Genomic DNA, 23,793 nt, shown 5'->3' on the forward strand with positions numbered 1-23,793 from the left:
CTCTCATATCGCCAATGTTATTTACATCTCATTAGTGTCATAGGGAAGCTCTGGTAGTTGGGGAGAATAAATAACCTCAGCCACAAAATGGGCTGGAATTTTGCATTATGAATTGAGCCAAGTCTCTTGCTCTGAATCTCGTTTCCTAGAGCTGTGTTGCAACATTATTTTTTTCTGTACACAGAACAGGCTGAACGCTATTCTCTAAAATTCTTAATATACACTGCAAAAAAAAGGAATTGGCTTGAAATTGGTTCTGTTAATGGAGGATGGACAAAGCACAGATTGTTATGTTCTTCCTATTCTATTTCCATTTTCACATGAAAGTGATTTCTGTCAATAGTTTAATGGACTGCTGTGTGTCTAGTTCTAGCCGGGATGCTGACTGGGGTGGTGGAATCTTTTGTACTCAACGCTGAAGTTAAAAAAGTAGGGTCAAAGTTGATTGACGATGACGTCATTGATATTTTTTCAGCCCAGTACGGCGATCCCCAACCTTTTTTGCGCCACGGATTGGTTTCACGTAAAAATATACGGTACTTTGACGGACCGGAATAGAAACAAATAAAAACAAATTATTAAAAAGACAACTCGCTATTATGTTGAATGGACATACTTGTGTAATCAGTGGGAGCCCTGTGCACGGTTCTTCGAGATGGGCTCTTCCCATAGCATAGCTGTTGTAAGACGCAACATCGTTGCCAGGCAATTCAATTCAATTTCACTGTGGTGACTGGTTAGCACAGTCGCCTCACAGTCGGAGGTTGTGGGTTCAAATCCAGGCTCTGGCCTTCCTGTGTGGAGTTTGCATGTTCTTCCCGTGCCTTCTTTAGTTTTCTACAGGTACTCCGGTTTCCTTCCATGTTCCAAAAACATGCATGGTAGGTTAATTGAAGACTAAATTGTCTGTAGGTGTGATTGTGAGTGTGAATGATTGTTTGTCGATTTTTGCCCTGCGAATGGCTGGCAACCAGTTCAGGGTGTAACCTGCCTCCTGCCCAAAGTCAGCTGGGATAGGCGCTACGGCACCTGCAAACCTAGTGACGATAAGCGGTAAAGAGAATGGATGGATGTGACCGTGCAACCGGTCTCATTTCCACACGATTGTCTAAGTATGGCCGATCATGCTGCAACAAGTGTGACAACACTGTCAGTGTCATAGAGCGACATAAGTGTTGTGATGTATGATGAATAAAGTTGGTCTTAGCACAGTTGTTGTCCGCGAATCTTGGCACGAAAGATATAGCTTCACTTCGCGCTGCTACCTGCGTATCTCGCCACCAGTCTCGTGGGTCTGCTTGCATGAATCTTTCAAGACTAACGGCTAACTGAAGCTAGCGACCCGAGGCTAACTACTATGCTTATTCACAGCAAGTTGAATTTGACTCTCAGAATTGCACAGACATATGAAGACTGCGTCTGCTCCACATAGCATTAATAGTCTGATGACAGTAGCAGATGGGCAAGTCAAAAGTCCTCGGGAAATTGCCCATTGGAAGACAAGATGCCAAAAACAAGTGGTTAGCAATTAATCATCTTCAAGTTCTAAATGTCAATGCGGAGTAGTAAAGTCAATTTATCAACCAGTAGACTTGTCTATCCAACCCCTATTGGCTACCTGTGTGCCTCAATTTTCAGATGCTTTTTTTAAAGATTGTTAATTTGGTTGCTTATTTACCACACATGCTTTTACGATATGAGTTCCTTATTGTTCCTAGAATAACAACAAAAGGCAGTTTTCTGTTATTCTGGCCCATGTCTGTGGGATTGCCTTCCAGGGGGCCTGAGGCATGCTCGGGACATTCATATTTCTTAAAGCAAACTTTTTATCTTTTAGATAAATTTTCATTTATAGATTTATATTATTCTAATTTCATGAACTTTTACAACTTTTGTATTCACTTATACACTATATTGCCAAAAGTATTTGCTCACCTACCTTGACTGACATATGATTTTAAGGGATATCCCATACTAAATCCATATGGTTTAATATGATGTTGGTCTCCCCTTTGCAGCTGGAACAGCTTCAACTCTTGTGGGAAGGCTTTCAACAAGGTTTAGGAATGGGTTTATGCCCATTTTCCCAAAAGCATATTTGTGAGGTCACACACTGATGTTGGACGAGAAGGCTTAGCTCACTGTCCACTCGAAATATAACCCAACGGTGTTCTATTGGGTTGAGTGCAGGACTGTGCAGGCGTGTCATGTTCATCCATACCAAATTTTCTCATCCATGTCTTTATGGACGTTGCTTTGTACACAGATATGATGGAATAGGAAGGCAGTAATCCCTAAACTGTTTGACTGTCCACAATCTCTTGGTATGCTGAAGCATTCAGAGTTCCTTTCATTGGAGCTCAGGGGCATCTGGGCGTCCCTGCTAAAGCTACTGCCCCCGAGACCCGACCCAGATAAGCGGTAGAAAATGGATGGATGGATGGAGCTCAGGGGCTAATATTTTGGACTTTTTCTACTTTTTGGGAACAGTCTGGAGTTGGCCCCTTCCTGTTCCAACGTGACTGTGCATCAGTGCACAAACCAAGGTTCGTAAAGACACGGATAAGAGAGTTTGATGTGAATGAACAATCCTGACCTCAACCCCACAGAATACTTTTGGATGAATTAGAGTGGAGACTGAGAGCCAGCCCTTCTCTTCCAACATCAGTGTGTAACCTCACAAATGTGTATCTGTAAAAATGGTCATAAATTCCCATAAACATACTCCTAAACCTTGTGGAAAACCTTCCCAGAAGAATTTAAGATGTTATAATTGCAGAGGGTGGACCAATGTCATGTTAAACCCTATGGATTAAAAACGGAATGTCACTTAAATTCATATCAAATACAAAGATTTTTAACAAATCTAAAATTGTATATGTGTCAGGTCACCTGTCAGGTCACTGTCAGGTTAGGGTGTAACCCGCCTCCTGCCCGATGATAGCTGGGATAGGCTCCGGCACGCCCGCGACCCTAGTGAGGAGAAGCGGCTCAGAAAATGGATGGATGGACAGTGTACAATCACCTGTCGTTTCATTTTCTGAAATGTTTGTCCTCATTAAATTCAGTCCCTATCCCAGCAACTGCAGAGTGCTAATTTAATTAATAATATAATAATTACAAGTGTTGCACTGGTGAGAGGTTAACCACATGATTTTGGCCCACTACATGTGCCGACTTTATTTACTTCAATGTATGTTGTTTTAACAACAGTGTGAAAATAATTTAGACAAACAAGCTAAAAGTAATGATTTGTAATGATGTTTGCGAAGGACTGAAGAGTGAACCTGTCGAACTCCTCACTGGACTCCTGCTATGCTTCATTTGCCACAAACTATAGCAGCTCTTATACAGTCTATTTTTGGTTTTGAAATGAATCCTTATACATTGCCAGAAGTGCCTTGTGGGCTTGTCTGAACCATTTGCAAAGAGGTGAAAGAGGAAGTTGAGAAAGTAAAGAACAGAATTTACACAAACAGCATGATGTTCAAATGAGTCGAGATGGCAAACAAGAGCACGGCCAGGATTGGTGGTCGCCCCGCGCGCGGGCTGTAGAAGGCTGCCAGAGGATATGTAATTCCGACCAGCCCATTTGCTATCATCCCTGAAACTTGCTTTGACAAACCTGAAGCTGCTCTCTATCATTGAGCCACAGGCTTCCTCTCTTCTGCCTTATTTCATCTTTCTCTCCAACCCGGTGGCCGTTTCATTTTTATTGACACTGTAATTTTGGTAGGCTCACGGGCAAAGACTTTTGTTGCCAGGCATTGCCAGCCAAGCCTGCGGGCCTGGCAAGGAGGGGCCAACAGTTATCTCCAGGCAATCTTTTTGGGCAAGTTGGTTTCAGTTCTGAAAGTTTGTCGGTGAGCATGCAGCCAGACAACCAGATTTGTAGTGAGTGACTTATACACAAGTTATATAGCCAAGTGTTACCTTCATTGGTTTCGTATTCAAAATCTTTGTTAACATGGCCAGTGATTAAGCCTACTGCTGCATATTCATATCCACAGTTGCTTAAAGCCTGAGCCAATCCCATCGTAGATGAGGGGTGAAGTACACCCTAAAAAAAAACTCAGCAAACAAATAAACAAACTACAATAATGCTTTTGCTTGGACTATTGGCAAATTGAAATTTAGATGAGATACCTAACCCTGTGATTTACTCTGACCTGCCATTCAGCCATAAAGTAGAACTATCCGCTTCACAAATTCATACAAAACTGCCAGTTGTAAAACTGGCGCCTGCTTATCTCCTGCTTTTATTCATCACTGCAGGGTTCCTGAGCACAGGAGACCAGGCAGCCAAGGGCAACTACGGCCTGCTTGATCAAATTCAGGCTCTCAGGTGGATCAAGGAAAACATCCAGACCTTCAAAGGAGACCCGAAACGAGTGACCATTTTCGGCTCCGGTGCCGGGGCCTCGTGTGTCAGCCTGCTGACTCTCTCGCATTACTCAGAAGGTACAACTTTGCCCTCACATCCACTTTGACGAGATTTGACAGACCATATGAACATGTTTCATCATTTTGTCACGTCTGGCCTTATTTTAGGATGTTTTGTGGTTCAAATAAACTCATCACAATACATTAAAGCTGCAAGCCGCTATAAACAGGTCTTCTCATTTTTCCCCTCTTGTTGAAGGAAATGAAAGGAAAAGCTCTGACCACCTGGAGGGAAGTTATGACAGCATCATTATTTCAAAGGGTCCTCTATGGTTGTTATATTCTGTCATTATGTTCTCCATTTACTTGTTTGTCATTCCCTTTGCTCCTATGGCATCTGGGGGGTGGGGGGTTGGGGGATGATTAGTAGGAACTACTTGTTAACTCGAAGGGTTCCACCTGATGCCATCGAAATGACCGGAGCATTCGACAGCTGGCACGCACTCAGCTGACCAGTTTGTTAGGCCTACGCAGCATTAAATACAGTATACACAAACTACGATAACGCCAAAGAATTCATAATTATTGACAACAAAGAAGAAAGGAAGGGACAAACGTACACAAAGAAGACTATATTTTAGCCCCTTGTGGCTGTGAACCCACAAGGTTTGTGTAACTTTTGTTTTACTCCTTTGTCTTTCAAAATGTTTCTTTTATTGTTTCATAAGGGCGACATGTGTTTGCTTTATGTTTGTGTTTGTGACTCGCTCTCATGGGTTGTCAAGATCAAGAATAAACCCTGTTTTTTGCTCAACTTCGTGTCGTGCTTACGCTACATCCGGAGGGTGCTCCAATGGTCATCATTCAAACCGCTTTCTTTTCTGCCAGTTTGGAGGCATGAGATTTTGGTTAAACCCAGAGTTACTGAAAGTTAGTAATTTACTTAACTTGCTTTTACTCAGTCTGTTACTAAAATTTGGAATCAGTAAGTGAAGCTCAAACAACAAAGACTGCAGTTTTAGGTGGAATGAAAGGATGCTAAACCTTGCTGGATGCCTAAAACTGTACCTGTGCATTCACTTCAGGAGGGAACCGTAGTTTAGGGGTTATCATGACACCATATGTATAAAATGGTGACTGATTTGACCCAAAAGGAAGTATTCACGGTCCTGTATATGCACCAGTTTCCTTAAATGTACCCTCACAGTCATCTTTCCTTTTAATTATTCCCATTTTGCGTTTGACTGATTCTAAATGATTGGGTTTGATAGGGCCTCATACTCAAGGGGGAACCAAATATGGCTGATACCCGACATCTTAATTAACAGTGGCAACAGCAAAAGCTTGGATGTTACTAAAAAGGCCTGAGGGCGGGCGGTAAGGGGAGGGTGGGGGTGTGTGTCTGTGTGTGTGGGTGTGGGTGGGGGGGGGGGGGAACAGGGAATGTCTAATGTGAGGCCAAAACCTCCTTTTGAAGTAGGCTTCGTTGAGTCATCATCTTAACTTGTGTGCATGGGTATAAATACTGCAAAAATAAATATACAAATACTGAGGCTGCAATCAATTTCATCATAGAGGCATGGGCCAATATTTTAGGATTTCTAATTGGCTTAATGTAGATGCATTTATTCATCTCATGATTGCATTCAACACAGCACATACACTGGATTATATAGTATGAGATTTTATGTGTGCTCAGGTCAGTTTTATTTAGATAACATTTAAAGTATTTAGATTTTTGTTGTAAAATGTCAATATCTGAAAATTAGCTTTCATTTTAAGTGTAAATCTTTCATGCCGCATGAGATATATTATCATCTAGGAGGAATGAATGAATTTATTGAAATTCTCCAACTGTATTTTTTATAAATCCATGTCTATCTTATCTACTGTATTTAATCCCTCAGTTAACTTGTTGTGACTCAGTTTGGTTGTACAAAAACCCCTTATTATCATAAATCCCAAACCAAAACCCTTGTGTAACCCTGACCCTACCCCGGAAACATCACACTTTAGCGGAAATCGTTACAAAGCCAACAATCCAAATCCAACTCGAAGCGTCTTTTCATAGCTCACCTAGGAGAGTAGAGAGCTCTGACATCACTATTCTGTGTTGAAACATGACATGTTATTGTACTTTGATGTGTACATGAGTTGCACTAATTCTTGATGCCACTTTCAGATATGTTCCAGAAAGCTATCATACAGAGCGGCACAGCACTTTCTAGTTGGGCAGTCAACTACCAGCCCGCCAAGTACACACGAGCCCTGGCCGAGAAGGTGGGCTGCAACATGCTGGACACCATACACCTGGTGGAGTGCCTGCAGAACAAGAACTACAAGGAGTTGATTGAGCAGTATGTGACGCCGGCCAAGTACCACATTGCCTTCGGTCCTGTGATCGACGGCGACGTAATACCTGACGATCCTCAAATCCTCATGGAACAAGGCGAGTTTCTCAACTACGACATTATGTTGGGCGTCAATCAAGGCGAGGGATTCAAGTTCGTCGACGGGATTGTGGACAGTGAGGATGGTGTCTCCGCCAATGATTTTGACTTTGCTGTGTCTGACTTTGTGGATCATCTTTATGGCTACCCCGAAGGCAAGGACACTCTACGCGAGACAATCAAATTCATGTACACCGACTGGGCAGACAAGGAGAATCCAGAGAACCGCCGCAAGACCCTGGTAGCGCTGTTCACAGACCACCAGTGGGTGGCGCCAGCTGTGGCTACAGCTGATCTCCATGCCCAGTATGGCTCCCCTACCTACTTTTATGCTTTTTACCACCACTGTCAGAGCGACATGAAGCCCAGTTGGGCCGACTCAGCCCACGGTGACGAAGTACCCTATGTATTCGGGATCCCAATGATTGGCCCGACGGATATCTTCAACTGCAATTTCTCCAAGAATGACGTGATGCTGAGTGCTGTCGTCATGACCTACTGGACAAACTTTGCCAAAACAGGGTAAATATTATTTTCAACCAAATTTAATTTGACAGGATTTGCCACATATACACATTTGTCTCATAAGACACGATAAGAAAACTAACCTGTCTTTACACTTATATAAAAATGTTTGTCTTTGTTATACAGGTTCTACTAGGCTATGTTGTTGTTGTTTTTACAGATTTTCTTGAAAAGATAAATTGACACCAACTTAGATTTTGATCCACCGGTCTCACACAACATCACAAAATAGCAACCAAATATGTCTAATACTGGATTTTTCATTAAAAAAAAAAACCCAGTAGATTCAATAATTTAGATGACAAATATAATACAACATCAAATTAAGATATTTTTCGATTTTAGAGAACAGATCTATTATATAACACCAATGATAGTCATGTCAGTGTTATTACATACTTACTTGAAAGCTTAATGGAACCTTACGTGAGAAAAGTTCACAGTTCAATGAGCAGGGAAGAGAAGGCCTTTAGCACTGTGTTAATGTTTGCTAATTCATCTGCAGAGGAGTGGCATATTGTCGGAGCATATGTTAGGGCTGCGATGACAGGCGTTGTGTAGAATCCCACCACATGCTAGCATGCTGTGTATGATCCCTAATGTAGTCACCGTTCAGAAAGCAGACATTGTAATATGGAACCCTTCACTCTAATCTTAAAGCAACAGTAGTGGCAGTTTGGGCCTAAAATACAACAAATCATTTGGATGACGGCGGCACGGTGACCGACTGGTTAGAGCGTCAGCCTCACAGTTCTGAGGTGCGGGGTTCAATCCCCGTCCCCCGCCTGTGTGGAGTTTGCATGTTCTCCCCGTGCCTGCGTGGGTTTTCTCCGGGCACTCCGGTTTCCTCCCACATCCCAAAAACATGCATGAATTGGAGACTCTGAATTGCCCGTAGGCATGACTGTAAGTGCGAATGGTTGTTAGTTTCTATGTGCCCTGCGATTGGCTGGCAACCAGTTCAGGGTGTACCCCGCCTCCTGCCCGATGACAGCTGGGATAGGCTCCAGCACGCCCGCGACCCGAGTGAGGAGAAGCGGCTCAGAAAATGGATGGATGGATGGCATTTGGATGACGTAATGGCTTGTTGTTGCTGGTTTGCAACCTCAGATTATTTATGCTATAATATTAGTGACGCATTCTGGAAAGTTGATTACGGTAGATGGTGTTAGTCCTCTTCTTTAGAGGATGTAATTCTGTAGCAAATCAAGCATAACAAGACGGTACAGCTGTCTGTGGACTCAGAATACTAAGGTTACTGTCATGGCCAACCAAATTTCAGACCTCAGATAGTCTAGATTGATTTGGTCGAGAGCTGTCCAGGGCTCCTCATTCGACCTTGAACACTGCACAACTAACAATCCTCAATGAATGAGAGCTGGCACACTAATATTACTGTTTCTCAGAGTGACCTGCGGATTTTCAGGAAACGAATCAAATTGTCTGGTGGCTTGACGTAATCCAAATATAGCAATTCCGGGATCAAAGAGACCAACATATTCTCATTGACTGGAACCCACAATTTATGAACTGCGCTACAAACTATTATGTGTATAGGATTTAAGTTAAATGAGCATTAAAGTTTTAGTTTTTCTGGGGGATTTGCATACGTTGTTTCGTCTCTCTTTTAGCTAGCGCATATATAAATCTCAAACCGTTTTGATCAGTAATTCCCCAGGTGAGCCTAATTAACGGAAATTGACTGAAGGAGGTTTGGTCCACATTAGCAAAACACAACTTTTATGCATAATGGGGAAGAAGGTTCTTTCTGCTGAATTGTCCAATCCACTGCGAAAGGAAGGAAAACACAGGATATTTCAAGGAAAATATCAGCCTATTAAATTGTTTGTGTATGACTCAGAGAGAAAATGAGTTTATTCCAATAAATACCTGTTATATTAAGTTTCTTCCGTGATTCAGAAAGCTTTCAGCCACCCCTAAATGATCTCACAAGGAGAAATGTCTACAGTGGGCTCAGAACACATACATAAAGATTCATATTTATTCACCAATAAATTCTGTGCTACTTTGGATTGTAGATGGAAGGAGTTCTCGATAGTAGCTGGAATGCCACCATGTCCAGACAAGGTTGCAATGTCAGCAAGGAGGTTGCAGAGTAAAGGTCAAAACGACCTCTTTAAAATGTGTGGCATTTCTAACTGACTTCGCATTTCCTGGCATTGCTTTAAAAGAAGAACCATACCTTCCACAGTAAAAGATTACTCTTTGATAAAAACACACCATCTCATGCTACCAATCAAGCTATAGTTGCCGAAGTAAAACTAAGTCAAACTCATGGTGTGGCCATCATCATCTCCTTACCTCAACGCTATTGAGAACCAGTAGTCCAGCAGAAAGATGGCAGCTAACTCCACAAACAACAACTCTTTCTTTCATCCCTTTTCTTGCGTCCTATGAGATACAGGCATAACCTATCTGTGGAATTCATGTACTTTTAATGGATGAGAAAGTTGTTAGGTGAGATTGAGTACCTGATTATGCCATTAACATTTTGGTTCTAATAGTATTGTTTAGTTATGTAAATGTACTGTAATGAAAAAAGGCGACATTTTCAGTTCTTTACTGCCTATTTGCAGAATCATTGATAACGCTGTATTTTAAACAATTTGTGGGAGAAATAATAATACTAACTGTGGATGATTGAAAAATGTAAATCACATTTATATTTTAGCCAAAAACAGAGCATTAATCTAATAATTTGGAACAGTAGCATACATATTGATTAATTTTGCTTCTGTATCTTGTGCCCTTTTTTGCTTACACAATACTGCACCTTTTTTTTTTTACCACTATCGATTTGTAATAGCACAGTAGTAAGTGTAAATCATAGCTCTGGATATTTTTTTTTAAATATCGTCCCTCTGTTTTTTGTTTTGTGTTTCAGTGACCCAAATCAACCAGTTCCACAGGATACGAAGTTCATTCACACAAAGCCCAACAGGTTTGAGGAGGTAGCCTGGACAAAGTATAATCCCAAAGACCAGCTCTACCTTCACATTGGTCTCAAACCTCGGGTCCGAGACCACTACCGTGCCACCAAGGTCGCCTTCTGGCTGGAGCTGGTGCCGCATCTCCACAACATCAATGAATTCTTCCAGTACGTGTCAACCACAACCAAAATACCGCCGCAAGACACCACACCGTACCCTTACACCAAGCGCTTTCCTGGCAAAAACAATTGGCCCTCTACCACTCGCCATCCAGGGGTGCCATCCAGCAACACCAAGCACACCACGGATCAGCGCAAAAGCGACGACCTCATTGACGAGTCGACCGTGTTGATCGAGACCAAGCGGGACTACTCCACCGAGCTGAGCGTCACCATTGCTGTGGGCGCCTCCCTGCTGTTCTTAAACATCCTGGCCTTCGCTGCGCTATACTACAAAAAAGACAAGCGACGTGCCGATTCAACCCGCCACGTCCCCACCCCGCAGCGCAATTCGACGCCGGTCAACGTGCCCTCTACTGCCAACGACGTGGCCAACATGCAGAGCGAGGAGTTGATGACGCTGCAGATGAAGCAGCAGCAGCTGGAACACGAGCAACAGCGCGAGTCCATGCAAGTCCATGACACACTGCGCCTCACCTGCCCACCCGACTACACCCTCACGTTGCGCCGCTCACCCGACGACATACCGCTGATGACACCGAGCACCATCACCATGATCCCAAACTCAATGGCTGGCATGCAGCCCCTGCACAACTTCAATACTTTTGGAGGCAGCCAAAACAGTACCAACCTGCCCCATGGCCACTCCACCACACGGGTATAGCTCTGTTGGGATCGGATTCCCACAGAGGGGGGGAACTGATTTGACAAAGGCAAATGGTAGTGATGGTCTATGTGAAGCACAGACTCCTAAATTTCACAGAGACATTATTTTGCTACGCTGCCTTCTTGACAAAGCATACATAGTAAAAAATGATATCTTTTTAAACAAAGAAAATATGAATTGTGAATGTCAGTGTAGTAATATGGAGCAAAGCTTCATGGAGTTTTATCAACAGAAAAGCGAAGACAGTGAATGACTGAGTTGCTGTTCATCTTATAAAAAAGCAATTTAATGCATTGCGACAACTGATATACAAAGACATCCTCTGGAATCTCATTTTTATTGATTATAAATGTTTCAGACTCCTTACTGGGTAACAGAATATTATTGACTTCAAAAGAGAACTCTGAGACAATAAAAAAAAGACAGTAAAATACTTTGAGAATTCTCCTATTGCTGTTTTTAATTTGATTGTTTTGTTCTGAGCTTTCTGTTGAGGTGTAAATACTGTATATATGAACAGAGCACATCCTGTTCCCCATGATTCAATCTTTTTTTTTTCACTTGCACAGCCAAAACAATTTCAGCCTTCAAGAGTTGTGCATTTTGGGCCTCCAGGCCATGATGTAAATATTATGTCGTTTTGCGGGATCCTTTGTTGTCAATTCAGGATGTTTGCAAGGATTTTTTTTTTTTTTATTTACAGACTTCTAACAAAGAGTAATGTGGTCTGCTGTCAGGTGGTTTTGCTTCTTTTTTTTTTTTTTTGAGGGCGGGGATTTTTTATTGTATTTATATTGTTTATTTCTGCTTGCACCAACAATGTGGCCTGAAATATATAATTACATTCATTAAGGCAGTATCAATATTAGTTGTAAAAGAATAAATGTTGTTACATAGTTCAAATTCTACTCATATGTTATCAATATGTAAAGTATTGTGTCTGGCTTGTGATATATTTTGGGTTAAAAAGCAAGTGAATGAATGTCAATAGTCTTATTTATTATGAAATGAAAGCGGAATAACTCAATGTTCATTTTGTTTTGTATCTGTTATGCTACAAACAGGAAGACACTACATCTGCTAAATCTATTTAGGGAAAAAAAAGTGAAGATAAGGACATTTCAAAATTGTTGGTTTCTTATACAGTATTTGTTTGCTATTTTGCCTTAAGTGATGATAGAGATACTATTTCTGGCTGGACACATGTATAAAGTTTTTCTGCAATGTTTTTAATAAAATAAAGTATTTTCTATAAGGAGAGAGGGCAAAACATCAAAGGTTCAAATGAATTTGATTGGGTTTATACTTGAAAGGAGTCACATTTCCCCACAAATTAAAGCAGCAATTGAATGCAAAAGACGATAAACGGCAAGTCTTGCAAACGACCCGATCATATTTCCGTCTGTTTGTGACGTAGAAATGGACTAATTATTCAAGTACCTGGCCACTTCATGGTTGGTCCATGCTCACTCATCTCAGGAAAATACAGCTGCGTCATGTGCAAAGCTTTGCATCACTAGCCGAACTCAAGACGGGTGGAGAAATAAATGGCTCCAATTTATGTTTGGAACTAGGGCTGTCAAAGTTAACAATTTAACTCCCGATTAATCACAAAAACAATTATCACAGTCAACATGTATTAACTCAGATTAATCACACAATTTAATTTGACCACACACCCTCCTTTACCGTAACCTTCAACCCTTAATATGAGTGATTGCATTACCATAATGGTGGTTGTCTCCTCATTTATATCTATGTATTAGATAGTTGAGGTAATATCACTATAAGGTGCATTTGAGACTTACCCATTTCACCCCAAATAAAGTTTTCATTTTCGAATGAACTTTATATTCATTGTAATAGGTAGATGTTACAGTATTCTGTTATAAATGCATGGGTCAAGCTCCCACAGGTTATTTTTTTAAAAATACATTACAGTAACTGCAAACAGCAAAATATGTGAGCTTGCTCACAGGGTGGACATTTTTGGCTAATGTTATCATTTAATTACCACATGGTGGACCTTCACTTAGCCAGTGTTGTACCTGAACGAGTTCAATCAACAAAAGTTCATGAACTAGTTCATATTTTAGGAAAACGTGACCTGAACTTAGTTTATTTCTGCCTGATGAACGTTATTGAGAATGCGCTCATGCTGGCATCAAAGAACGCTTTTCGAACGAAAGTTCCATTTTCATCCAAGAGTGCCAGGTTTTGTTAGGGACTTCCAGGACAAAACCCGTCTCAACACACTATATACGAGCCTTTATATGTTGTATTTAGCAACCGCCATTCATGTTTACATTCGGCAGGCACATCACAGCAGCCAGTGTGTGCGAGGTGCGTTCAGTGACACTGCGTAAATGGGAGTGAATATGTTATTTGGTTGTTTTGTGATGAATTACATCATTGTAAAAATGGATTACAAGGAAAATTATTATTTGTATCAGAATGATTTAGTTAAAACACTGCTATCACACCGTGATAATATGGAATTGATTTTGTTTTGTCACATAACAATAGATGAGATAAAATATTTGTTGAAAGTCAGCCAGAGCTGCAAGGATTGCCAAGTTATCCATGTCCTTTCACCATCCTTCCTGTCTTACTGTCTTGGGTGTTTTTGTTTCAACATTAAGGACAAAAGTCCTGTTTTTGTTTGAATTCCTCATTGAAAAAAAAGACTATTCAAGCAGCAAGTTTTATGTTTTTGAGATTGTAAGCTGAAAGCTGCAGTTAGCACCTATTGTGGATTTAATGGGTGGGAACAATGAGGCAATTAAATGCCTATATTTGGTGGGTAGCCTGACAGCAACATATTGAGAGAGAAAAAGACCTATTAACTAGTTCATTTTTGGAACAGTAAATTTCGTTCAGGATTTTGAATTACAAACTATGAATTGAACTCGTTCATGTTTGGAACGGTGAACTAAACTTTTAAATAGTTCACATTGAAAATTAAAGTTTCCCCAACACTGCACTTAGCAACATGGTTTATTCTGTAACTAGCCTTTTTTTCAGCCACCATTGAGAAAGACTGAATGCTGGTGATGATGTCATTGAAGCTATCACAGGGTTTCTCAAAGGGACATATGCAAAATATTCAATATGATCATGAAAATAGAATATACATGATCAAAATGACTTGTTTTTTCAAATAACTTGCTGTGGACTGTAAACTATAAACTCTTATTTAAAAAAAAAAATATTATCGTTGAACCACTTTTTACACCCACTGTAGTTAGCAAAGCAGTGTGAGGGACATGCCAAAATCCTGTACATCCAGTGACAAAAATTGAGTAAAACGAAGAAAAAACCTTTTAAGATTCATCATTGTACTGGTATGCGTGCAAATGTTTGGGCACTTACTGCCTACGATCACACAGTTTTCCTTATTCTGATGCATTTTCATGATGACTGAGTGACTCTGATGAGGACACCAAAGACACAAGTCATATTTATTTATTTATTCAAAGCAATACACTGACATAGGAGAAATGTTCATGAACAAAATGCTTTGACACAAAATGATAAGATGATGAGACGGGTTGTTATTAGAACCCTTTTATGAATCGCTTTTAATTGTGCCCAAGCAAACAGAAACCATTTTAATTGAGTTGTTTGGCTGGAGGTTGGAAGCTGGAGCAGCACTTTGTGCTCGTGTTCATTAAGCTAAAAACAGAGCTCCATCACTCAACCATAGTCCCAGACCTGTCATTCAAGCACCCCCCCCCCCCCCCCCCCCTTCTTCGCTTCACTTAACCCCCAAAACAGGCATCATAAAACCTGTATTAACTGAATGGGCAATTTTAAAGCAGGATTCAATATAAAGACATTATACAAAACATTCAGTCTTAGATTTAATAGTAAATGGTGTAGGCATAATATTAAGATGGGTTTGCTTCATGTACAGTGGTACCTTGATTTATGAGGAGTAATGGGAATAACATACCTGCCAAATACTCCGGTTTTGCCATAATGACTACGGTTTTAAATAACCCATTCCGGGATACAGCTGTATAGATTTAAAACAAAAAAATTTGTTCATAGGTCTGAGCGATTAATGCGTGAAAACAGCCAATCGGAGTCGTCCTTTTCCTGCTCCACTTCCGTTTGCAAAGTACGGGAGTAAACATAAACCGCGCCTCTTCGGCTGGCCTACCCTGTAGCGAGATTGAGACGCCGACTCTCCCAACATACCACGAAGCCTGCTGCATCAGCGGTGGCCCGTTCTTGCCCTGGCGACGGAGGCGGCAAGTACCCAATGGTTGTGTGGCGGCATCTCTGAAGCGACATGGAGCAACGCTATTAACTAGCAAGCTATGTCAGCGTCCTCAACAATGAGCAACAATGTGTTTTTTCATTTGAAGAAGTACTAACCAAGTGATTATGTGAAAAGCAAAAAAATGGAATTACGGTCATTACAGCCTGTCACTCACTGCTGCCATCACATGTAGTCTTAGCAGTTAGCCACTGCTAGCAGTGAGGTTACCAGACTTCCAAGCAACAATCAATCGTGTCATCGTTATTCAGGAGGTATGTAAAATGGTTATTCGCTAATCTGGTCAATCTGTATTGTTATTAAAGATGATGCACATTTGAAAGTAGCAAGAATGTTAACATTATAGGGTATGTAACGTCATAACTGGAGAATGATAATGTGTACAATCCAAGGTGTCTTCATTATCCCACGAGAACGAAGGAGCATCCCAATTCTTAGGGGAAGGGCTAAAATGACTGTGATCGGCTGGCGACCAGTTCAGGGTGTACCCCGCCTCGCCCGTAGGTAGCTGGGATAGGCTCCAGCACGCCCGTGACCCTAGTGAGGATAAGCGGAACAGAAAATAGATGGATGGATGAGGGCTAAAATGAAGGGCTGTATAGCCCTTGAAACCAAGTGAGATCTGGGAGCTCACTTGAAAGCGAGGGGTTTGGGACTCACCCTCCGTTGACAGGCAACGAGCTTGTTTACAAGATGGCAGAACTGACAAGGAAGTACAAAAATGTAAGTAAGCATAGTTATTGATATTCATAATGACAGCTATGTTTTTATCAACATGAATAATTAGCCATGTTTTGAATTGTTGTTTTCTTCGTCTTGTTATAACGAGCTCGCACATCGCTAGTCTACCGCAAGACTATGGTGACAAATTCACATTAAACGGACTTCACTACAATGTACGGCATTTTATGAATGATTAGACAGAATTATTAGACAGCTAAGTCACATTCAGAAGCTACGTAGCCAACGTAGCGTCAAGTACTGTCGCTTCCATATAGTTAAACTGTAGACTAGAATCACTCATGTAATGCAGCATTTCATCATCAAGAAGCCATTGCTGTGATTCCCTGTGAATATTCTCGTCTGACATCGGGTTTACTAAACACACGAGGTCAACGTAATAAAACCCCGGCCGCCTTTTCCTCCACAGGGACGCAACAAGACAACCGTCTTCTACAACAGCAGAAAACATTTTTTTTTTTTCTTTTTTCTTTTTGCCAGTTCACCCACTCCGAATTTCACATCATAATCTCTTCCAGAAATAGAACAGTAGTTTATAGTTGCTTATTATTTCTATACCGGACACTGGACTTAAGGATCGCCTCAATTTTCAGTGCTGGTAGTATTCATATTTTGAATGCAAAATAGTTGAAGGGTTAATCACAACATAACTGCAAAAATATTGCAGAGGTAATGAAGATTTTATTGTAAGCCAATCAAAGGTAGAATTTAGACAAACAAAAGCAAGCATAGTTGTCAACAACAATCGCCAACAGGAATAGCGAGCCCGGTTAAACCAGTAGCCTTCTTGAACTGGAAGAATAGTATGAACAGTATGAAATTAAAGTAAAATCATCACCATATTGCACATTATTGCCTGGACAGAAGTGCTTCACCATGTCGGTCGGTGTGGATGGATAGATGGATAGATGGATAGATGGATAGATAGATAGATAGATAGATAGATAGATAGATAGATAGATAGATAGATAGATAGATCGATCTAATCTATCTATCTATCTATCTATCTATACACACCGACATGGAGAAGCTTTTCTCCATGCACTTCTCCGACCGACCGACCGACCGACCGACCGACCGACCGACCGACACTTTATTAATCATGTGAGGGAAATTAGATAAATTGGCAAATTGGTATTATTTGATAAATTAGTGGCCATTAATACCAATGGAGATGAAGACAGTCCCACGCAATCAGAACAACTAAAGCAAGATTTACCGGTCCCGCAAGTTTTTTTGTCTGACTGAGCAGTGGTGGAGCCAGGGCTTTTTCTGGGGCGTGGCCAGCAGGTGGTCAGAAAATTACAGGGGTGGCCACAAAATGGGGGTGTCGTGGGTTGCGTGACTGGAATTCTGATTGTCTCAACTTTGCGTGCGGCTCAATGTGCCGGCTCAGCAACCCCATACACCAGCTGACTAACATGCATGTGATATGGCGTTCATTCCCTAATAAATTCCATAGACACGCTATACCCTTTAATTGCTTGTGCTAGGACCACTAATAACAACACAGGTTATATTAACATATCAATTTACAGGTTCAATTTACTCTTCAAGAGCACTGTCTTGCTCATTTCCCAGGTCCTGTCCTGTCCTGCCCTTTTCTGTCCTCTCTCATCTTGTTCGCTTGGTTAGTTATTGCACGTCCTCACCGGGTGTCACCGCCCCATCCACAAATAAGAACACAATTTGACTGTTGACACGTTACTTGTGCTCCAATATCTAAACTGTTTAACTATTGTTCTGCTGTGGTTCGCACCCCTATTCCCCTTGTCCACTCAGTCCCTCTGTCTGTCCCCTAAAACCCTTTCCAGCTGTATTTTCAAAATTATGTATGTTTTAGTTTTTTTGTATTTTCCAGCTGTACATCAAAAATGATTACAAAATACTAGTGCCCCAACCTTTGACTTTTTCAAGTTATGAGCCGTCGCTTGGTCGATTTTAATTATTTATTAGCTCTGACCCAGTTTCGACATTAGCGTTAGCTTTTGGTGCAGCAAAGTAGTTTGTCTCTCCGATGAGTGGACGGATGTGACACTTTAAATTTGGACTAAAGCTCTTTTCCCCAGAAGACTAACAAAAGAGGGAACAAATATTCAGTATCAGCCATGTTGCTCCACAAGCTGCAGTCCACATATGCGAACATGGTGGCCATTATAGCACTGACTAGTGGGTCACTGCCAGATGTTATTTCGTCTTGCTGCTGCAGCATCGCCAAATGAAAAAATGATGCAAGTTGATGAATGTTGGCTGGCTCGCAGGAGGGCAGCAAGCAGCATTTTCATTTGCCAGACGCGTGAGGCAACAAATTGAGTTTCGCTCTCCTAATGTAAAGGCCTCTGCCTCATACCTTGAAATCTAATCATGGTCTTCTTCCTTTCACATGGTACTCTTTGGTATTATTTGGTCTTAATTCCCTTCACAATAACAGTAGACCCAGTGTTTTAATCTTGGCTTCAAGAAAAACACCCCTCAATCCAGTCCGAACACTCAATGGTGTAGTGTTAGTCTATTAAATTAAATATTAATTAAAAGTAAAAAGATCAATCGTAAAAGTAACACAAATTCCAAGTTGGATGGCATTGGATTTCCTGAATTGAATAACGTGATGTAGTAGTCTTCTTGACAGGACAGTAGAGCATTTGGTTAGCGTGTGTGCCTCGGGATCAAAGGTTCTGGGTTTGAATATTTCAAAAAATTCTAAAAAATCCACAACAAACTGCATCTGGAAGGTTAACCAGGCTACAGAAGATGGCTAACAGCTTAGGAGTGTCGTGACAGACGTTGTCCGGAGTTGTTAGGTAGACCTGCAAAACGATTGCCGTCCGCCTGGATGGCAAATACTTTATTTAATACATATCTACATAATGCAATACGCTCAAGTCACAATCGGTTACAGTTTGAAACAATATCACATATCGCACAGGAAGTGTAGCAGCTGGTGCTCTGGTGCGGCACAACCTGGATCTGGACACGCTCAAGACCATAGGGATGATTGTGGATTTCACAGCTACCCCTCACGCTGTCCAATTGCCCTGAGTCAAACGTCGGGACCTTCAAATTCCTGGGAATTACAGTCTCTCAGGACCTGAAGTGGGAGACCAACATCAACCCCATCCTGAAAAAGCCCAGCTGAGTATGTACTTCCTCCAGTTGCTGACGAATCACAGCCTGTGTTGCGAAAGTTCTATACAAGAGTCATTGAATCAGTTCTGGGTTCATCCATCAGAGTCTGGTTTGGTACTGCAACATAAAAGGAAAAAAAAATAACCCATTCCGGGATACAGCTGTATAGATTTAAAACAAAAACAATTTGTTCATAGGTCTGAGCGATTAATGCGTGAAAACAGCCAATCGGAGTCGTCCTTTTCCTGCTCCACTTCCGTTTGCAAAGTACGGGAGTAAACATAAACCGCGCCTCTTCGGCTGGCCTACCCTGTAGCGAGATTGAGACGCCGACTCTCCCAACATACCACGAAGCCTTTTCCCGCTCCTTGTCTCTGGTAGGCACTATTAAACAATGCACACTAAAACTAGCACATACTCCAATAGCGTCTTACCACTTGCCATTAACCTCTTAAACAGTTGACTTACAATTTCATAGTGACGCCTTGTCGACTTTGCATATCTCTGTACTGCCATCACTAGAGTATTCAGCGTTGTACATATGTTAAACTGTTGTTAATTAGTATTACTGCACCACTGGATAAACTATATTGCTGAAATACTCTACTTTTATTTGTATGTCCTAAATATATATATTGTTGTCGTGGCTTGTTTTCTTTAGTTCTAAGGGGGCTCCAACTACCAGAGACAAATTCCCTGTGTTTTAACATACTTGGCCAATAAAGATTATTCTCATTCTGATTATGACTCATGTAGCTGTGGGCATACCTGAAAAGAAACACATTCATTATATTGACTGGTTGACTCCCAGTCACTATTTATTTGTACTGTTTTTCATCAAGTGTGGACAGAGCTTGAGAGGATGCGGCAGCGGACCATCCATCCCCAATAGCCCACGGACCCATGACTGTTGTGTCCTTGAGCAAGACACTGATACCCCGTACTGCACTTAATTAGCGCCCTGCTCGAGAGTCTGCCACTAACAGTGTGTTTGCTGTGTTCACGACTGTGATAGGTTAAATCCAGCGGAAAAATTTTGTGTAGACGCCTTTCTCGATAAAACAAAAAGATGATTTTTCGTCTTCTTCTAATAGTATAAAGTAGCACACATTTGGTTAATTTTGATGGGACTTAAGGCCTCTTTATACTGCCGCGCTCGTGCGGCCGACAACGCCCGCATTGCATCACGTGACCGACGAATTGGCCCGCGCGGCCCGTCTTCGTAGCTTGACGCGCACACGGCAAAAATTGTTGCTGCGCTCATCTCTCGTGATTGGTCCGTTTTACTCACATGGTATGATGGCATACTCAGCGTGCCCCTTGGTTCTACATACCATCTACGCCGCCGCCTTCTCGATCGATTTTGCAGCATAATTAAACGTATCATCTGGTCATCTAGGTCCATTTGTTCTAGCAGACACTGTTCCATGGTCGCCATTGTTGTTGCTTTGTTCCTTGTTACGGAAAGGAAAGGAAAAACGGCTATCAGAAATGGCCCACAAAATGCAGAGGAAACCACCCTGTGGTGTACTAGCCAATATCAGCCATAGCGACACCCCCGACTTGGAGGGGAACTGCAGTACATTTTCAAAACTGCGCGCGTGGGTTGCGCTCGAGTATAAACGCAAACTACGCGCGGGACAGCCGCAGTGACGTCAGCGCGAGTATAAAGAAGCCAATGGTAATGTACTCATGGCAGTAAGAACTTGCTGTGCTTTCTGTGCATTCCATAGTTTTGTTTCGTTCGGGAGCTCCATGAGTATTTATCCCACACATTTCAGGAAAATACTGTTTTCTGACTATTATCTCATCTGTCAGCACCACAGAAAAAGAAAGCAAAGTGACTTTTTGTTCATTGAGACAAACAATGATCCCGCCTGGTATACACTTCTTCTAACAGAATTAATTCCCGCAGTGAGGGTAAATGAGTGATGCTGTGTGCTGCCACCATTTGTTGCATTGTGCAATTTTCATTCCAAATGATGCAGCAATGTTTGTCTTCACAGCGTTCCAAGTGATTTAAGGAGAAGATAGTAGCTTTACAACAACTAACGGAAACACAAAAGCAAAATGCAAAAGTGTGTGGGAGAGGGGGAAAAACACAATCAACTACTACCTGGCCAAGACTGAACAAAAAGCTGGAAACAACATAAAGACTCATGACACATCAATGTGAAGCTGGACACCATGCAAGTAGAAATGAGGAGCTAATTGGTGAAGACACGAGGGGCAGCCGCAGAACATAATTGTACTTCCTTTATATTTCACAGTCGGTACAGTGTACTTTTCATCGTGGGCTACATGTTGTGTCTGTAAACATAGAGCTAATATGACTTAGCTCAAAAAGCTGAAATTTCATCTCATCAGAAAAGGACACTTTACTTAAAGGCAAACAGAGAACAGGTTATTTTATGTTCTGGAGCTGCTTTTCTAAATCTGAAAAAGGAATCTCTGTTGGGTGCAATGAAATCAGATGCTCAATGCATCCTGGAGTAAAATGTGCTGCCAAGTGTCAGAAAGCTTTGCCTGAGCTGCAGGTCATCCAAGAGGATAACGACCCCCAAAAAACATGGTCCAGCGCCCTTGCCCCTACCCTCGGGACTGCTCGGGGCGCTTCGGTCGGGCTCGGGACCTCCCTGGGTCCTGGGTGGTCGGTGGCGTCCTCCTGGTTGGGTCCCCTGCTGGACGGGCTCACTGACCCCCCCTTGAGGGAGGGGGGTGGGGCGGGGGCGGCTCATCCTTCCTCAATGTGTCTGCTCAACAAGTCTGTTCACAGGTTGACTAACATGCATGTGATATGGTGTTCATTCACTAATAGGTTCGATAGAATCACTGTAGACTTTAATTACTTGTGCTGGGACCACTAATAACAACACAGGTTATACTAACATATCAACTCACAGGTTTAGACACTAAAAATGAATCCCACCGCACCACTCGACAGTAGCACTGGCTTGCTCGTTTTCCCCACATCCTATCCTGCCCTTTTCTGTCCTCTCTTCTTCTCTTGGTTAGTTATTGCATGTCCTCACCGGGTTTCTGTTTCTCTCCCCACCCAATCTACAAATAACTGTTGTAATGTTACTTGTGTTCAAATATCTAGACTGTCTCACTATTGTTCTGCTGTGATTCTCAACTCAACTCCTATGGTAGTCTTATGCTAGTGTGTCTGTAGGCCAATATTAACACGACACAGACCAGGTAGTACACAGTCGGTAATAGGCAAACTTAGGTAGTTTATTACGGGCAGGGTTCGACACATAGTCAGTCAATCCAACCACGCAACAGCATCCAAAAAGACATGAGGCAAGGAGAAGGTTAAAAAAACAAGCACGGTCATACACAAGGTCAAAACATGGGTAGGAACGCTGCAAACAAAGACTTGCTAGATGAGATGCTTTGGCAACTAAAAGAGTGGAAACCCAGGGCTTAAATATCATTACTAATTCCTAAACACCTCAAGTGACACATGGCAAAGGAAGCAAAACTAGAACTAATACAAACTGAATGTGACTCACCAAAATAAAACTGGAAGTACTAAACATCCCAGGAAGTGCCAAGTGACAATAACTTAACTATAAAAGCAGTGACCACCCTAGGCCAAAAACGGAGACAGACATGACACGACGCATATATATATTTTTTAATGTGGTAAAGGTTTTGCTGTGTAACAGGGGAGTTTGATATACAGTGATGCCTTGACATACCAGTGACCCAACTTGAGAGTTTTTCAAGATATGAGCCGTCGTTCAACCAATTTTTTTTTTTTTTTTGCTTTGAACGCAATCTTGAGATACAAGCTTTGTCGTGGCAGCAAACACAATTCAAACCACTTCATATGAAGCAGCGGTTTGGCAGACCAATTCTTCAAAAAAGAGGCTTTGAGCTGTTCAATGGCTACAAGTACAATATTATTATAGTATATATTATAGTGCTATTGGGCGGAAGTCGTTCAGTCTGGAAGGACTTAGGCTATGGACTTGGAGGACATGGGTTCAAGTCTCAATATGAACAAAAATGGGCAACTAGTTGTTGGAAAGATTCTAATCTGCTTGCTGGCTACTGTCAAGGTGCCCTTGAGCAAGGCATCGTCCACACCATCCCAGCTCAAGTGGTGCATGTGGGTGATGTGGTTTTGTGTGGCGTGCAACACAAAGTGTACATCGGAGTGGGAGTTGAATTTCCCCTTGAGGGACACGCATCAGTTCTAATCAATTCCTTATTAAAAAAGAAAACACATATTACAATTTTTTTTTTTCCTATGGTTAGGCCGGAACGGATTAATGGCGTGTGATGGAAACTTACTGGATATGCAGTCAGATAGAAAAAAAACAACGGAGAACAATGACAGTATAACAACAGTATATGACAACGATAAAGTAACGTAGGAGTTGTATTTTATCTATGTTATGTGGACTGGGAAGGCAGCGCTACATGCGTTAAGGAAAGGATGCAACAAGCAGCAAATAGGACAGGACAAGATCGC

At 41.7% G+C, this 23,793-nt stretch overlaps 1 protein-coding gene and 1 long non-coding RNA gene across 3 annotated transcripts in view; one reads left to right on the forward strand and one right to left on the reverse strand.

Moving 5' to 3' along the window:
• Positions 1-14,438, forward strand: part of nlgn4xa (neuroligin 4 X-linked a) — a 90,868-nt gene extending 76,430 nt beyond the window's left edge. For both annotated transcript variants that reach the window (XM_061785045.1, XM_061785054.1), the window contains 3 exons: positions 4,276-4,461; positions 6,566-7,355; positions 10,264-14,438. In XM_061785045.1, the coding sequence (XP_061641029.1) occupies positions 4,276-4,461; positions 6,566-7,355; positions 10,264-11,152 (1,865 nt within the window). In that variant the 3' untranslated portion in view covers positions 11,153-14,438. The remainder of the gene's footprint in view (positions 1-4,275; positions 4,462-6,565; positions 7,356-10,263) is intronic.
• A 2,404-nt stretch (positions 14,439-16,842) lies between these two features.
• Positions 16,843-20,838, reverse strand: LOC133483620 (uncharacterized). The gene is made up of 2 exons (XR_009790164.1): positions 20,642-20,838; positions 16,843-19,424 (listed from the first exon to the last, which is right to left on the reverse strand). It is a non-coding gene; the product is annotated as an uncharacterized LOC133483620 (long non-coding RNA).
• Between the last annotated feature and the right edge of the window lie 2,955 nt (positions 20,839-23,793).

The sequence above is a fragment of the Phyllopteryx taeniolatus genome, chromosome 1, assembly GCF_024500385.1.
Source record: "Phyllopteryx taeniolatus isolate TA_2022b chromosome 1, UOR_Ptae_1.2, whole genome shotgun sequence".
NCBI classification, from domain to species: Eukaryota; Metazoa; Chordata; class Actinopteri; order Syngnathiformes; family Syngnathidae; genus Phyllopteryx; species Phyllopteryx taeniolatus.